This window comes from Triticum aestivum, chromosome 1A (genome assembly GCF_018294505.1).
Source record: "Triticum aestivum cultivar Chinese Spring chromosome 1A, IWGSC CS RefSeq v2.1, whole genome shotgun sequence".
NCBI classification, from domain to species: domain Eukaryota; kingdom Viridiplantae; phylum Streptophyta; class Magnoliopsida; order Poales; family Poaceae; genus Triticum; species Triticum aestivum.
The window spans coordinates 436,940,522-436,958,143 of record NC_057794.1 but is presented as its reverse complement, the minus strand read 5'-3'; the positions used below and the strand labels follow the sequence as shown (position 1 = coordinate 436,958,143).

The 17,622-nt window shown below is 49.9% G+C and overlaps 1 protein-coding gene and 1 pseudogene across 1 annotated transcript; one reads left to right on the top strand and one right to left on the bottom strand.

Annotated features, from left to right (window-relative positions):
* Window positions 1-8,734: 8,734 nt before the first annotated feature.
* On the top strand, window positions 8,735-11,316 carry LOC123143853 (rRNA biogenesis protein RRP5). The gene is made up of 7 exons (XM_044562884.1): window positions 8,735-9,069; window positions 9,165-9,341; window positions 9,565-9,661; window positions 9,750-9,905; window positions 9,970-10,206; window positions 10,291-10,374; window positions 10,867-11,316. Exons 1-7 carry the CDS (start codon window positions 8,945-8,947, stop codon window positions 10,975-10,977), a joined length of 987 nt encoding a protein of 328 aa, XP_044418819.1. The 5' UTR covers window positions 8,735-8,944; the 3' UTR covers window positions 10,978-11,316.
* A 2,117-nt stretch (window positions 11,317-13,433) lies between these two features.
* LOC123143781 (uncharacterized) lies at window positions 13,434-15,404 on the bottom strand (annotated as a pseudogene).
* Between the last annotated feature and the right edge of the window lie 2,218 nt (window positions 15,405-17,622).

Below are 17,622 nucleotides of genomic sequence, written 5' to 3'. Positions count from 1 at the left end.
ATAAATCAAGGATTTCTCTCATCCCTCAAAAGGAAAACATTTCTCTACTTACGTCCCTTTGAGGGCGTAGTTCGGCCGAGGAACTCCCCGGTGTTAGACCCTCTGACGAGGATTTTCCCCCCCGCTTCGAGGCCATGGTCTCCGGGTCATCAGAGGTGGCCCTCTTCTTCCCCTTAGGAGAGGAATTGTCGGTTCCTCCCTTCGAAGCAGCCTCCTTCGAGGAGGCCATAGTTCCCTTGTCCTTCCCCTTACTTCCCTCCAAAGGCATTATCTTCAACATCCTGACAAGCACGGGATCCGGCCTGGTTTCGGGAAGGGGAGCCGGACACCTGATCAGCTTTGCCTTCGCTATCCACTCCTGTTTAAAAGGACAGCTCTTTTAGGGGCAAGTTTATGACAACTATACGGATAGCATGTCCGGGCACAAGGTTACTTACTTGAGTATCCGGGCGATTGCAGCTTAGGCCTGCGTCCTCGGTCAAATCCTGACACATCGCTTGTGATCCGAAGAACAGTTTATACATCTCCGCGGGCGTTGCGCCCATGAAATTCTGGAGAGCCCGCGGTCCCTCTGGATTAAACTCCCACAGGCGAAGGGAGCGATGTTTGCCGGGCAATATTCGGTGAATCAACATGACCTGCGTCACCTTGACCAGGCTAAGGTCTCCTTCTAAGAGATCCCTAATGCGGCCCTACAACAAGGGCACGTCTTTGGGTAACCCCCAATCTAACCCTTTGCTAACACATGACGTTAGCCGTGGTGGGGGACCCGAGCGAAAGGCAGGAGGCGCCACCCACTTGGTGCCCCTGGGAGTGGTGATATAGAACCACTCTCGTTGCCACAAGCCGAGCTCCTCTTGAAAAGAGCCCTCGGGCCATGGAGCATCAGCATTCTTGCTTATAACAGCACCTCCGCACTCTGCGTGCCGTCCCTCGATCATCTTCGGCTCCACTTTAAAGGTCTTGAGCCATAATCCGAAGTGAGGGGTAACACGGAGGAACGCTTCACACACGATGATGAATGAGGAAATATGGAGGACGGACTCCGGAGCTAAGTCGTGGAATTCCAGCCCGTAATAAAACAGCAGCCCCCTCACAAAAGGATCCATTGGGAAGCCTAACCCCCGAAGGAAGTGAGACATGAACACCACGCTCTCATCGGGCTGGGGACTGGGAATGGCCTGCCCTTGAGCAGGCAACCTATGCGAAATTTCGCCGATCAGGAACTTAGCCTCTCTCAACTTTAGCACGTCCTCCTCCGTGACAAAGGAGGGCGTCCATCGGCCTTGAAGGTCAGAACCGGACATTGTCGAAGGTCCGAAGCGCCTGGAATCTGGGGCCTAGGGTGTTGGAACTCAAGGCGACGGGCGAACTCGTTTGAGATTGGAAGAAAGAGTAAGGCCTTGGTCTCTTTATAAGAGGTTGAATACCAAGAGCCCTCCCCGTAACCGTTTGGGACTCACCTTTAATCGAGGAAACGTGCTAACGGGCACGATTGGGTTACCCACGTCCGTATTGATGAGAATCCCGTAAAAGGGGGACACAATCTCTGCTTTGACAAGACGTGCCAAGGAAACCACCTCGCCAAACGTGCTGAGGTGGAAAAGTAAAAACGATTCGAGTAAAGGACTTGGCCGTAGTGTGATGTCACACTGCGGAATACGTCAGCAGATTAGATTTGTGTTAATATTATTCTCTCTATGGCAATATGTGGAAACTTATTTTGCAGAGCCGGACACTACTCTTGGTGTTTGAAATCTTCTTGAAGAACTTGGAGGAGGAACCCACCTTGCAATGCCGAAGACAATCTGCGCGCCAGACTCGTCGTCATTGAAGCCTGGTTCAGGGGCTACTGAGGGAGTCCTGGATTAGGGGGTGTTCGGATAGCCGGACTATACCTTCAGCCGGACTCCTGGACTATGAAGATACAAGATTGAAGACTTCGTCCCGTGTCCGGATGGGACTTTCCTTGGCATGGAAGGCAAGCTTGGCGATGCGGATATTCAAGATCTCCTACCATTGTAACCGACTCTGTGTAACCCTAACCCTATCCGGTGTCTATATAAACTGGGGGGTTCTAGTCCGTAGGACAACTTCATCATACAACAATCATACCATAGGCTAGCTTCTAGGGTTTAGCCTCCTTGATCTCGTGGTAGATCTACTCTTGTACTACCCATATCATCAATATTAATCAAGTAGGAGTAGGGTTTTACCTCCATCGAGAGGGCCCGAACCTGGGTAAAAACATCGTGTCCCTTGTCTCCTGTTACCATCCGCCTAGACACACAGTTCGGGACCCCCTACCCGAGATCCGACGGTTTTGACACCAACAGGGAAACTTCTTCTGCCCCCGTGTGTTCGGTGGACGGGGCTCCTCGTCGTCGTCCTCACTTTGTGATCCCTTCTCTTTGTTCTCGGTATTTAACTTGCTGGCCTGTTTAAAGACCCAAGAGCTTCTGTTGGTATGGTTGGCTGGTTTATCGGGGGTGCCGTGGATCTGACATGGACTATCGAGTATGCGGTCCAAGCTGGATGAGCCCAGATTGTTCCTTTTAAATGGCTTCTTCTGCTGGCCGGACTTGGAGCCGCTGAACCCGGTGTTGATCGTCGTGTCATCGATATTGTCACCGTTGCTTCGACTCTTGTGCCTGTTGCGTTGGGGCTTGTCGTTTTTATTTCTGGCTTCAGAGGTGCCAGGTTCGCTTGCATTATTATTGCTACGGGCTAGCCAGCTATCTTCACCCGCGCAAAAGCGGGTCATAAGTGCCGTGAGGGCTGCCATGGACTTCGGCTTTTCCTGTCTGAGGGGTCGGCCGAGCCATTCATCGCGGATGCTATGCTTAAAGGTCGCTAGGGCTTCGGCATCCGGGCAGTCGACGATCTGGTTCTTTTTAGTTACGAACCTACTCCAAAATTTCCTGGCTGACTCTCCGGGCTGTTGAACTATGTGACTTAAGTCATCGGCATCCGGAGGTCGGACGTATGTACCTTGGAAGTTGTCGCGGAAGGCGTCTTCCAAGTCCTCCCAGCTGCCAATGGAGTTTTCAGGCAGGCTGTTCAACCAGTGCCGAGCTGGTCCCTTGAGTTTTAGCGGGAAGTATTTGATGGCATGAAGATCATCACCGCGGGCCATATGAATATAGAGAAGAAAATCCTCAATCCATACCGCGGGATCTGTTGTTCCATCATATGATTCAATATTCACGGGTTTAAACCCTTCTGGGAATTCATGCTCCATTACTTCATCAGTGAAGCAGAGGGGGTGTGCGGCGCCTCTATATCAGGCCAAGTCGCGACGTAGCTCGAATGGAGTCCGTCTGCCGTTTTTGGCCCGGGCATGATTATGCTTGTCATGTCCGGCTAAATAGTCGTCGTCGTGCGTCGGGGCATGCCCCCGCGATCCGTAGATCGATCTGGTCTGACCTGCTCTATTTTCCAGGTCCTGCCGCAGGTCATGTGTATATCCCCGAGCTGTTATGTCTCTACCTTTACGGTGAGGTAGTATGGGCTGGTGTTCGGCTTGAGTTGCCGTTTTGTCCCGGCCATGTGGTGGTCGGTCAGCTGCATTACGTGCTGATGGTACGGGCTCGAGGGCCTCGTCGTCAAATTGGGGTAGCAGTTTACGCTTTGGGTAACTTTTGGTTGGGCGCTCGAGGCTGTATTCCTTGGCTGCCAGGACATTAGTCCACCTATCATTGAGAAGATCTTAACCAGCTTGAAGCCGTTGCTGCTTCTTTCTCAGGCTCCTTGCAGTGGCAATTAGCCGGCGCTTAAAGCGCTCCTACTCGAGAGGTTCCTCAGGTACGATAAAGTCTTCGTCACTGAGGCTCGCCTCGTCCTCGGAGAGTGGGAGATAATTACTATCCTTCGAGTCTTTGTTTACGGCCTGTTTGTCAGGGATAACTTGCCCATCTTCCCGATCGTCGACGGGGTCTTCTTGGTCTTCGGCATCGTCTGGAGTGTTGTTGTCTCCTGTGCCGGTATTGTTGTCTTTTCCACGGTGTGATTTAGAGCGGCGCCGCTGACGTCGGTGCTTCGGCTGTATCTCAGGAGGTTTATCCTCGAATGGATCTTCTTTGTCATTGTTATTACCCTCTGCGATGTATCCACCATGTACACGTCATACGAAGAGGTGGCCATCCAGCGTCCGATAAACGGAGGGTTTTGGGCCTGCTCTTCTCTGTCATCATCGTCCATACCGTCGATGTCTTCGGAGCCGTAATCGAGCATGTCAGTTAAGTCCTCGACAGTGGCTATGAAGTGGGTGGAACGTAAAATTCCCTGCTCTCAGCCCCTAGTTCGGGTTGGGCGTAGTTCGGACGTTGCTCCTCTGTAATGACAAGGGATCACATTAAGTCCAGAGCCTCGCTTAAAGGCGAGGTTTGGCCTGGGGAAGAGAGTCCGTGGAGTACGGCGGGAGGGAGACTCCTTGGCCGAACTCACACGATGCTGACTCCGAGGGTTCGGAGCTAGTGTCCGGAGAAGAGCCCGACTTCATGATGGTTGCCAGCGACACTATTTCCTCCGGCTCTCCCGTGCTGGGCTTAGTGGCCGCAGATAGTCCGGCGGGCTCAGTAATCCCGTCTTCGGACCTGGCGATGCGCTCCGGATCTAAGGCCCGAGCGGAGGTTGGGGTCGTAAACCCTTGGAAGATCAAGTCTCCTTGGATATCAGCGACATAGTCCAGATTTCCAAAACTAATCTGGTGACCTAGGGCGTAGATGTCGATCTGCTCTAGATGGTCAAGCGAGTTGGCCCGCAGTGCGAAGCCGCCGAACACAAAGATTTGGCCGGGAAGGAAAACCTTCCCCAGGGCAGCATTGTTGTAGATGACTGATGAAGCCATCGAACCTTCTGATGACGACCCAGCGGAACTCTCAATGAAAGCACCAATGTCGGTGTCAAAACCGACGGATCTCAGGTAGGGGGTCCCGAACTGTGCGTCTAAGATCGATGGTAATAGGAGACGGGGGACATGATGTTTACCCAGGTTCGGGCCCTCTTGATGGAGGTAATACCCTACTTCCTGCTTGATTGATCTTGATGAATATGAGGATTACAAGAGTTGATCTACCACGAGATCGTAATGGTTAAACCCTAGATGTCTAGCCTGTATGTTTGTGATTGCCTCTACGGACTAAACCCTCTGGTTTATCTAGACACGGAGGGGCCTAGGGTTGTACAGAGTCGGTTTACAAAGAAAGGAATCTACATATCCGAATGTCAAGCTTGCCATCCACGCAAAGGAGAGTCCCATCCGGACATGGGAAGAAGTCTTTTGTCTTTTATCTTCATAGCCCATTAGTCCGGCCGTACATAGTCTGGACGCCTGAGGACCCCTTAATCCAGGACTCCCTCAAGCGCTCCTTGGGAGTGCTCCCAACGATAGCTTGGGGTTGGGTTGAGAGCGCCACTTGGCCCACTCTTAGCTACAACCACGTGTCGTGCTCTGGGCGTACCCTCCGGATTTTTTTATTTTTCGCACGCGTTTTCGGCTTTTTAAACGGTTTTCCCTAGTTTTTTTTTGCTTGCTGGTTTTTCACCGGTCTTTCTTATCTTTTTGACAAAAAATCAAAAACTTTTTAGCAAAAGCGTGTTTTTTTCTTTCGCGAGAGACACAGTTTTGCTTCCGCGAGAGGCACGGTTTTGCTTTCGCGGGAGGCACGACCATGCCTCTCGAAAACGAGAAAAACGTGTTTTCTGTTTTTTTTCTTCCGCGAGAGGCACAGTTTTGCTTTCACTAGAGGCACGGTTTTGCCGTCGCAAGAGGCACGACTCGGAAACGGAAAAAATGTGTTTTCTGTTTTTTTTCGTCCGCGAGAGGCACGGCCGTTCCTTTCAGAAACAAAAAAAACGCGTTTTCTGTTTTTTTCCTTCCACGAGAGACATGGTTTTGCTTCCGCGAGAGGCACGGTCGTGCCTCTCGAAAACGAAAAAAATGTGTTTTTGTTCTTATGCGAGAGGCACGGTTTTGCTTACTTGAGAGGCATGGTTGTGCTTTCGCGAGAGGCACAATCGTGCCTCTTTAGGAAGCGGGGGGGGGGGGTACGTAATCTCGGTTCAGTTTTTGTCCGATTTTTTCGAGACTTTTTTTTCGTCAGAACCTATCAACATGGTATCTAGTTTTGAAGATCTCGACGCGAGGAATTCAATTATGAAAACGGCTCGAGATTTGGATGCACAATTTAAGAGATAAGAAATTTTGAATAAATAAATGTACGAAAAAGGGAAAATTTCCAAATTACGACATGTGGCGCGCATGCAATGCGCCACTTGTCGCAACCTGATACCAGTCTCTGCACTAGTATGAATCATAACTGAACAACAGAAAATGAATGGACCAATATATAAGGTTTGAATCAGAAACTAGGAAAATTGTAGAATGTTTTTTTGCGGGGAGGAAAATTGGGGAATGTTGATAGATACCCGTACCTGTGTGGTGTGCTTAGTCGTGGGACCGTGGGAGGGCTGGCCGATAGCTGGTGGCCGCAGGCTGGCTGCTAATGTAGTGTCAGGCGGGGTGCACGCCTCACTCGGTCACACCTGCACACCGCCGACCACCGCGGATAGGACCGGGCGGCTGGGTGCAGTGGAGCACGCGGGCGCGGAAGCACCGCGGTGGGGCATGGCACAAAGACAAGTGGGAGGCGGCGACGACTGGTGGCTGGCAAGGCGCGGACCAAGGGGGTAGGCGGGAGACGCCTGGCGGTGAGTTCAGATCGGGAGAGCCAGACAGGGATTAGAGGGGAATCAGCAAAGGGGCAGAGACCGTGACTGGGCACCGGGAACACAAGGCAGCCTGCTGGGCTCATTTCTTTGGTCCAACCCATCTCCTTCTCAAGCCTCTATGGGCCGCAGCCCACCCTGTAGGTCCGCCCTGTGAAGCAAAGCCCCCGTCTTAGGAGACTAACTAGTTGACGAGCGCTCCTTGGGAGCGCTCCTTGGGAGCGCTCCCAACGACCGCAAGAGGGTTGAGCTGAGAGCGCCACTTGGCCCACTCCCAGCCGCCATCATGTGTCGCGCATTGGGCATTCCCTCTCGATTTATTTTTATATTTTTGCACGCGTTTTTGGCTTTTTAAACGGTTTTTTTGAGTTTTTTTGGCTTGCTGGGTTTTTCATCGGTCTTTCTTATCTTTTGGACAAAAAAATCAAAAAACTTTTCTTAGCGTGGAAAAGCGGGGTTTTTTTTCGCGAGAGGCACGACCATGCCTCTCAAAAAACGGGAAAAATGTGTTTTCATTTTTTCCTTCCCCAAGAGGTATGGTTTTGCTTTTGCTAGAGGCACAGTCTTGATGTCGCAAGAGGCACGGCCATGCCTCTCGGAAACGAAAAAAAAAACTTGTTTTCTATTATTTTTTTTTCTTTCACGAGAGGCACGGTTTTGCTTCCACGAGAGGAAAAAAATATGTTCTTTTTCCTTCTGTGAGAGGCATGGCTTTGCTTACTTGAGAGGCACGGTGGAGCTTTCGTGAGAGGCACGGTCGTGCCTCTTTCGGGAATGGGAGAAAAGTGCTCTCGGTTCGGTTTTTTCGTCTGGTTTTTTCCGAAAAACAGAAGTTCTTCAAAACCTATCAACATGGGATCTAGTTTTGAAGATCTTGACATCGAGAATTCAATTGTGAAAACGTCTCGAGATTTGGACGCACGGTTTAAGAGATAAAACATATTAAATAGATGAATGTACGAAAAACAGGAAAACTTCTAGATTGCAAAAGATGGTGTGCATGCAGTGCGCCACTTGTCGCAACCTGATACCAGTATCAGCATTAGTATGAATCATAACTGAACAACAGAAAATGAATGGATCAATATATAGTACTTGAAACAGAAACTAGGAAAATTGGGGAATGTTTTTTATGTGGGGAGAAAAATTGGGGAATGTTGATAGATACCGGTACCTGTGTGGTGTGATTAGTCATGGGACGATAGGAGGGCTGGCCGGTAGCTGGTGGCCGCTGGCTGGCTGCTGATGTAGTGCAGGGCGGGGGGCACGCCTTACTCGGTCACGCATGCACACCACGGACAGGACCGGGTGGCTGGGTGCAGTGGAACGCGCGACTGCGTAAGCAGCGCATGGGGAAGAGCGTGGCAGGGCGGGGCACGGAGATAAGTGGGAGGCGGCGATGACAAGTGGTTGGCGAGGCGCAGACCAAGGGGGCAGGCGGGAGGCGGCTGACGGCGAGTTCAGATCAGGAGAGCCGGAGAGGGAGCAGAGGGGAATCAGTGAAAAGGCAGAGACCATGACCGGGCGTCGGGAACACTAGGCAGCCTGTTGGGCTAAATTTTTTTTCCGTCCAGCCCATCTCCTCCTCAAACCTTTATGAGCAGCAGCCAATGTGTTTGCTGAAATTTGCTAGAAATCTTGCGTTCGCTGAATAATATTTTTCTATTATATTTTATATCCAACTATACCTGGCCATCTCTCGGGCCGGGCCTAACCAAGCCCAAAGCAAAAAAAACTCAGGCCCAGGCCTGGCCGGGCGTCGGACCTAAAAATCAGGCCCAAGCCTGGCCCATCCCTGCGAAAGCCTGCCGGACCTCTAGCTGGGCCTCTTCATTAAATGGCAAATATGGCGGGTCCGGCCCGGCCTTCGGGCTCAAAACCTAGGCCCAGACCTGGCCCGACCAGGCCGGGCCGGGTGAGGCTTTTTCAGGCCGGGTCGGGTTGGGCCGGGTAGCCCATGGGCAGGTATATTTCCGACACGTTACCGCTAGGCGTACGTCGACAACCCCGATAAACCCCAGTCGTCCGGACTCGATTCCTACCGATCCCCTTCCTGACCTAGACGGCGGCGGCGAGCCGGCGGTGTGCTTCTGCCTCCTGCTCCCCCGCCCAAACCTCCACCCCGACACCTGCCCCTCTCACTCTAAGGCGTTAGGAGCAGCTCGCCGAGTCGCCAACTCGTGATATCGACAACATCAACCGAGCCGCGGGACCCATGGCTTCTGTTCCGTCACTCCTGGTCTCCTTGGACGAACACGAAGGTTCTGGCCAAGAGGGTGTTCAGGAAGTTCATGAAATCGCTAATGGAACCGAATCAAATGTGAAAAAGAGAAAACAAAGGTACATTCACACATCGCATCCTCCTTGTTGTACCTCAACAGTAGCATCGTAGACTCTTGATTAATTACATCCTGTTTTTATCTTTTATTTCCCAGGGAAATAGAGATCAGTGCCTTGGAGGAAAGGGCGTTGCAGAAAGGTATACCGCAGACTCCAGATGAATTCGACAAGTTGGTTAGGAGCTCTCCAAATAGTAGCTTCGTCTGGATAAAGTATATGGAATTTTGGTTCGACCTTGCAGATGTTGAGAAAGCACGTTCAGTAGCCGAAAGGTAATGTCTGCTGAATAAGGATCATTCTTTTGAGATTCTGGTTCAATAATCCGCGGTGATAGGAAGTTACTGTTCTGAAGAAGAAAAACCCAGAAAATTTTCAGTTCTTAATTTATCTATTATTATAAGAATCTACTTTGTAGTTAAGTTTTGCTGAAATTTTCTTTAGTTCAAACATGTCGTGTGAATTGCCATCTAATACAATTGTCCTTATGTTTGTTAGGGCTTTGAGAACAATAAACATTAGAGAAGAGGATGAGAAACTCAATGTATGGGTAGCTTACTTTAACCTTGAAAATGAATATGGGAGTCCGCGAGAGGTAAGTTGCAACTTGCAAATGACACTACATTACGTTTTCTTCTTTCTGCTGTCCTAGCTGATACTGATCTGTCGTCGGTATATACAAGGATGCCGTCAAGAAGATATTTCAAAGAGCCGTGCAGTATTGTGATCCCAAGAAGGTGCACCTGGCTCTTCTTGGAATGTATGAGAGGACTCAACAACATCAACTGGCAGATGAACTTCTTGATAGAATGACCAGAAGATTCAGGACTTCGCGCAAGGTTAGCTTGTCAATTTGTTGTCTGTATTTGGAGCAAATATATGACTTGCATGACGCAATTGTAGATCTGGTTCCACCGCATTCAATTTTCTCTCAAGCAAGGCGAGGGCGTTGAATACATGAACTTTGTCGTAAACTGCGCACTTCTAGGTCTGCCACAGCGCAAGCATATAAGGTTTCTCACGCAGACCGCTATCCTGGAGTTCAAGTGCGGGGTGCCTGAGGAAGGGAGAACCAGATTTGAGCTGATCCTATGGGATCATCCAACAAGAACAGATCTTTGGAGTCTTTACCTTGATCAAGTAATATTGCTTGCAAACTGTGTCCTGTATTTGTTATCCTCCCGAAAACCTTTTCAATTTAACTGGAGCAATGATCTTTTGTAGGAAATTCGACTTGGTGACACGGAAATTATACGGGCATTATTTGAAAGGGTGATATCCCTTAGTTTTCCTCCAAAAAAGATGAAGGTTTGGCTCATTCTTTGTGTATCCTGCTCTTACTTACTATTAACTCAATCAGATCTATTTTTGTAATGCCTCTTGCTTCTTAGCGTACTTTTTTTTGACTGGGGCTTCTTAGCGTACTTGATCCGTATTTCACCCATTTTTGTCTCATTTTTTTGCTCGATGGAGCTTAAATTGTATAGCTAAGATCACAAGGCTGTAATTTAGTGTATGGTTCAGTTTGTTTGGCTGAGCTCAAGCGTGAACTCCATTTCTCTTTACTAAATCTGTCCTCTTTCCTGCATATGCATCTCTTACTGATTTCTATTCACTTTCCCCTGTGGGATATCCTGAATTATTTTCTGGAAAGATCAACTATTTGTTTGACTGAGGACTCTAACCTACCTGATATTTGCCATTCACAAATTTCGTGTACTCATTTTCAGCATAGTCTTTATTAGGGTGTTCCTTGCATTGATATTAGTTTAATTTTCATACCATGCTCATCATTTGCAGTTCTTGTTCAAGAAATACCTGCGATATGAGAAGTCTCAGGGCGATGAAGAAAGAATCGACCATGTGAAACAAAAGGCACTCGAGTTTGTGAACATGCCCTACGAAGCATGACGCTCACTTAATGTCAAAGAAAATTCCTGTGAAATGCATTCGCCTATGGAATAGTAAAACTTTTAGGTTAGCTCAGTACTTTATTCCTTTGAGAAAACTACTCCCTCCGTCTCATAATGTAAGGTTTTTTTTACACCACTAATGTTAAAAAACGTCTTAGATTTTGGGACGAAGGGAGAACCTTGTAAAATGTTTCTTTTGAAGGGTCCTGTGTGCATGTCTAGTTCTCTACCCCTATCTGGTATTGTTGGACTAAGAATGTGTATGCAAGCTTCTTTTGGTTAACTAACTTATTGTTGACCCTCCATTGTTCTTGACCATCTTGTTTTCTTTTTGTATTGAGACATGAATCTTTCTTAATGACATTGTGAATGATATTTCAAATGACTAATTCAGATGCCGAGACAAGGTTTTCTTTAGCGTTCAATTTGCCTTTTCTGAATTAATGTTAGTGATGGCATGGTGGTGTCTGTTTGTCATGTCATTACAAAGGTGCTTATTGGGTCCGAATATACCCAAAATGGCTCTTGCCCCGCATTATATTAAAGCAAACGATCTTACAAACCCGCACAAACAACATGACACCACAACCCACGCACCCAAGGCAAGATACAACAGTGTAGAGGAATGGCAACAAAGCCGAGCTTGACGAACTAGGACTCCCAGACGACGCCTTCAAGGGGAACGACACGGGTGTGCTCAACGCGATGACGTCTTCAGGAAGGATATGACATCCACGGACGCTGCCGCCATCGGCCTGGCCTCGACCAGACAAGGGGATGACCCTTGAAGCAAAATCCGCCTCCACAATGTGGTGCGACTGGACGCAAAGCCAACTGCCGCACCACCCGATCGAACGCCGAGCACCGGCCACCACGCAGCCCACACGACTATGGTGGCCAGGCCACACCTGAGCCATGAGCTCTGCCGCGAGCACCACGTCTCCCACCATCGAGGCCCCCGCCCCGGAGTTTGAGACCACCCCACCTCCGCCGCCGAGGTACACAAATGCCGCCGATCGAAGAAGGGCAAAAGGTGCCACCTTTGCCCCAAACCGCCCCTCCCCTGGTAGGAAGGGGGGCCCAGCCAACCGGAATATAGGCGGGAGAAGGTCGCCGGCAACGGCCAGCCACACCACAACCTCTACACCATGCACGCCATCGGGGACCAGTGCCACCGCCACGACACATCTGGCACCTCCAGATTTCGGCGACGACAAAGGTCGGCAGGCACCCCTGCCTCCTTGCCCAGATTGCCCATGCCCTACTGGTCGGCCACCGACGCATCACGTGTTGAGCTGCCATCACCATCTAGCAAGAGCAGCCGCCGGTCGATGCACCAAGTATCCGCGCGAAGGACGGGAAGCTCACCACCACCGCTCCGACGCCACCCCCCCACCAGCAGACTGCCACGGCAGGGGCCGACCGCCGGCAGCCAGGCAAAACGCGGCCCGCACCTCGCGAAAGCCAGATCCGAGCGCCCTGTCGACGGAGCCTACCATAGGCGACGCCCTCGGGCACCACTTGTGCCCCTCCACCATGACACCCGTCATGGGGCCGACACCCGCCGCCACCCTTCGACGCCGGCGCGGCGCCGCGCTGCAACGCGTCCATCGCCCAGTGTTACAATCCCAGCCAGCCGCCAAGTCCCGCGCTGAGGCCGCCGCCGCCGCTGGTGGCAACCGGGTTTCACCCGGCTGCGCCCTTAGACTGCGGCAATGGAGAAGGGAGAGGTGGAGGGGAGGGGAGGGCTTGGCGGCGATGGCAACTAGGGTTCCCCCTCGGTCGCGCGCAGGGTGACACGAGGGGGAGGGGAGAGAAGGGGGTGTTCGATTTCTCACACTTTGCTTTCTGTCTCGGGTCTGAATATTTGGGTCCTTGTATGTTGCATTATGAAATGTTCTATATTTTAGTTGTATAATTGTTTCTAATTTAGAGACACAAAACAAACAACTTTGTTTGAAATTTGCTTGTAAAAATATGCACTTATACATAACCCGAGGTTGACATTCTCATTAATTTTGTATCCATGCCAGTTAATTCAAGCTTCCCAAGGTTATCATGTTCCTTTTATGTGAAGTTACTTTCTCTCCGTTGGGTGTTGTATTCAGCTTGCTATAACGGCACTTCCTTCCACCGTTTCTCTAACCAGTTCATGTGGATGCCCGAGGCACTTAACATTTTTTTCTGTCTTTAAAATCTGACTGAAATGCCCCCGCAAAAAATCTGACCGACGTGCTTCATGCCCCGTAGGATTAGAAATGACCTAATAAAGTCTAAATTCAGGAATTGAAACTTTGTCATATGTACTATTTATTCATCTACTGTCCCCTCAATTATAGAGGATCGGATGCGGCAATGCGCGTCTTTTATTCAAGTACTACGACCTCTGTGTAAGACGTTTTGCCAATTCAAGATAAACTTCCAAAACATCTTATATATAGAACAAAGGGAGTATATATGTATGTATAGTGAATATGCCCTTCAGAATTAATGGTGGACAAGGTTGGCGTTCTCCAAATGGGTCAAAAACTTTGTTTTCCATTGCGACATCAAGTTACAATGCAAGGGCCTCATGACATGAGTCTGATACCTGCTCATCAGTAGCTTGCCAAGGTCAAACTTGGCAATGAGAATTGCCTTGGCCCTAAACCGTAAACTTGGCCGCCTTTCTGAGAATCGTCTTGGCCTTCATGTCGGTAAAGATGATGTACCTACCGAGCTGTTGTACGGCGTCTGTGACGAACCTTGACGATACGGTCCTTGACCCTCTTGGCGTGCCCATGGAACTTGCGCAACTCATACTCGTCCATACAGGTAAAGTTGGATTCCTCTTCTTGTTCCAACTTTTTCATAGATAGCTTCTCATCTTCGAGTAGCGGTTCTAGTTCGTTTCCGGGAAACTCGCCCATCCAGCAGGGCGTGTACGGGAAAGCTGCATCCATCTCTCCGCATGGTAGCCCGCAGCTGGGATCGAAATCTGCTGGACACACATTGCCCAAGTCCTGAAATTTTGAGTTGTTCCAATCATAGGCCATTCCTCTTGCTTCTCTCCCTGATGAAATCAAGAAGACAATCTCTTTATAAGGATGAAATCCAAGAAAGTAAAGACCATCGTGATATCCCTCTTCAGCATTGTCTTCAATGTCAATGATGTTATCCTCGTCAGAGTTCCAATCATATTTCTCTTCCACCTGCGCTCTGTAATCTCGATATTTATTACCATTGTGCTCAAAGAAGCGCTTACGATGGTTAACATCCTGTAAGATCCATCGCCTGCCCGGTTGGTCCTCATGTTCAAAGATCTCCAGACGGGTATCATGTTTTAGCACCCACTCTATTCGACTGCATGATTCGTTGAGATACCAAAGCTGAAGAAATCCATCCCAGCTACAAGATATTGCGAAATACACCCCTCTCAGTGATCTCCCTAAATGGTGGTTGGGATGTTTGGCATATGGTAGCTTAATTACACTGTAAGTGTGATCTAACAAGGACATTCTGCAAAGAGTAAGTCGGATGCATATTAATAGCAAGCAATCTAACCGAGTCATAGATTTGTTAGAGTAGAATGGTGACCAAGGAGAATAAAAATTTACTTACCTCGTAAGATAGCCATACTGGCAGTGGACGTACAGCGCGCTTTGCCAATAGACGGCACGATAACGATACCGATCGTCCTCTGAATCCGTGTGCATGTTGGCGACGATCCCTGCAGCCTCCCTTCCCGAAGAAAGGTCGTCTCGTCCCACCGCTGAGTCACCGACGAGAACACATGCATCACGTATGATGCGGGAGGCCACTCCGACTCAAGCAACGGGCTGTCGTCGTCGTCGTCTGAATCCCCGGCGGCTGGCACGCGTGGGATCAGAAAGACCTCGTAGTGCGGCGACACGGCGGGGTCGAACGCGAGGTAGGCGGTCTGGCCGGAGCCCGGCATGTGCGGCCGGGGGCGTTGGGGCAGATGCGTCCACCGACGCGTGGCCGGGTTAACGACGTACTCGCACAGCCGTGCATCGCCGCTCTTATCACGGCAGAGCAGGAGCCCGTTGCAGTGGTCCGTGACCTTGACGCTCATCGTGCATGGCAAGAAGTCCAGCCCTCCGCAGATTGCCGGGCCCGTCGAGGGGCGGGAGAAGAACTCCGAGAAGGTGAACCGGGGGAAGTTGATGAAGATGCCGCGCACGGAGCGCGAGAGCAGGTGGCCGCGCAGGCGGGCGTCGACGGTGTCGCGCCACGCCCTGCAGACCCGCCGGGCCGAGCCCAGGCTGTGCGGCTCCAGGCGCCGGAGGACCTCCGCGATGACGTCGCCGGGTAGCATGGCGAGCTCCGGTGCCATGGTCGATCGATCTTTCTCGCCGCTACTTTTAGTTTCCAAGTCGTCCGCGATCGCGCACGCGAGACACGCCGCGCGCTGCAAGTCTTTTTTTTTAGGGAGTCTGCAAGTTGTTAGCGAACTATACGTACTTGGAACGTGGTGCAATCTTGGACTATAACTAACACGATTCGAGACGTATTCGACCAGGAGTAGTACGTATTGGAGGCGGTCAAACGGCGCAACTGATTTGCTTTTTAGGACAACGGCGCAGCTGATATGTACTCCCTCCGTTCCAAAATAGATGACCCTACTTTGTACTAAAGTATCGCAATAGTTGTCTCCAAAAAATAGTTGTCTCTAAAAACAAGGTATCGCAATATGGAAAGTTTTTCTTTAGGGGAGTAAAGTCTGATTTAAACCTTGAGATTGTAGTGCCGGTCAAAAGCAAACCCGCACCTCTAAATCCCTGAAGTCCATACCCTGTCCTCTTTAATCCCGGTCATTTTTAACCTTGATACTCTTTTAAGAATGGATTTGATGACGTGGCAAGGAAGACCGGGTTTGTTGACTTTCTTTCATCTAAAAATATAAAGTGCGTGTATGCATGCATGCCATGGTGCATGGTAGCATTCATAGCGTACCGTGCAGGTCGGTCGTTTTCTTGCGAAGGCACGGGATCAATTGTAGGCAGCATACCGTACGCTAGCTAGCTCTACAGAGGTATTTATGTGACACACATGTTACATGTATGTGCCACACAAAGGAAAATACGCGTGTACGCGCGAAAAAGGCTTTTACCTTCGCGTTTGATACGCAGCGCGTATCTCCACCACTCATGCCTTGCCCATGATCGCACATGCACGTGAGAAAACTGGCAAAGGCCCCGCTAGGAGCCAGGGTATTCATGTCAGGTAGTAGGTGCACTGTTGCTAGATTCTTTGCATGTGAACGTTTTATCTCTCCAGCAGAAGTACTAATCCCGGTGATTATCTCTCCAGCCGCCGTTGCTAGAAGTAATTCAAACCCATAAAATTAAAATATGCAGTTGTTTAAATTGTCTGAAAGAACGTTTTTTTAAATAGTTTCAAAGAGAATCAAACTTTGTTAGCTTGGTGTATGAACCTTGCCATAAAAAACAGAAGAACTTTTGAAAAACTCTGGCATAGCTCATAAAATAGTTAGAGAACTTTATGGACTCTTCTTTTGAACTTTATCTTCAAAACTCAAAGAACTTTTATTTTTTATTGTTATTTCCAAAAGTTCTTCTGATTTTATTCCAAAGTTCAAACACATCCTTCATAGAGTTTTGTTGATATTTATACTTGTGATTAGTGGCAAGTTATGCATACCAGATAAAATTGTTATGGATACGATAAAATTAGCAAGTAGACTATTAATTTGTTCACCTAGTTGTAATTAGCAACGTGAGTTACGCACATCAAATAAAATTAATGAGCTGGCCTGCCACCTAAACACATGCATGTGAGGGAAATGGGTATATGACATGCGTGCAGGCCCTAGTGAGAAAAGAAATCTAGCATGTGGCCTCACTCTGAGTGGACCCACGATGTCCTGGGCCTGCATGCAGCGCTGATCCAAGTGCAGGGAAGAACGGCATGGATTCCCGCTGTGAATGGAACGCGAATGAGAAAAACCGCATCCGTGTACGCGTATGTGCGCACGCACTAAAGCCGGCCTGGCTACAACTTACAACTGCTCCTCGTTGGCGAGGTTGCGGCGCTCGCCGACTTCCGCATCGCCGGGGTTCGCTCCGGCGTGCTCGCGAGGTGGAACCAGTACGTTAATCCGCACTGCCCACAGTGGCACGGTGGCACCATCTACTTTCTCTTCCACATCATGTACGCGGCGCTCGTCGCTGGCTGGGTCTCCATATTGCAGCACACCCATGCGGCCCTGGCACATGCGTGAGCACGCGAAGCGGCCACAGTGTTGTACCCAGCGGCACCGCACCAGCCACCTTCTTCCTCCCTTGTTGACCCCCTGGCATAGCTGCTTCGCCCCTCGTCTTCTTCGTACGATGTCTTCTACCCACAGCAGCTAGGATATGGTGACCGCGTGCTTGGACCGAACCGAAGTGGACATGGACGACACCCGTTTACGTCTGCAAACAGTGTCGTGCCATGACGGAAAAAAAGGTCGATGAGATGCCCAGGGTCGCTGCCGCTGCTAGTGCAGCCTCCATCCCAGCTGACAAGTGAACCCCACACATGGCCTAATCCACCCATCCCGGTCTTTCTCGATGGCACGTAGGCAATCCCTATTTGGATACGACCGCAGGGTTAAAAATGACCGGGATTAGATAGAACA

What these genes read in the sequence shown, in the direction of transcription:
- LOC123143853 (XM_044562884.1), top strand. Translation starts at nt 8,945, where the DNA reads ATGGCTTCTGTTCCGTCACTCCTGGTCTCCTTGGACGAACACGAAGGT. An exon ending in AATATGGGAGTCCGCGAGAG is followed by an intron (nt 9,662 to 9,749) that starts GTAAGTTGCAAC and finishes GGTATATACAAG; the next exon opens with GATGCCGTCAAGAAGATATT. An exon ending in GATTCAGGACTTCGCGCAAG is followed by an intron (nt 9,906 to 9,969) that starts GTTAGCTTGTCA and finishes ACGCAATTGTAG; the next exon opens with ATCTGGTTCCACCGCATTCA.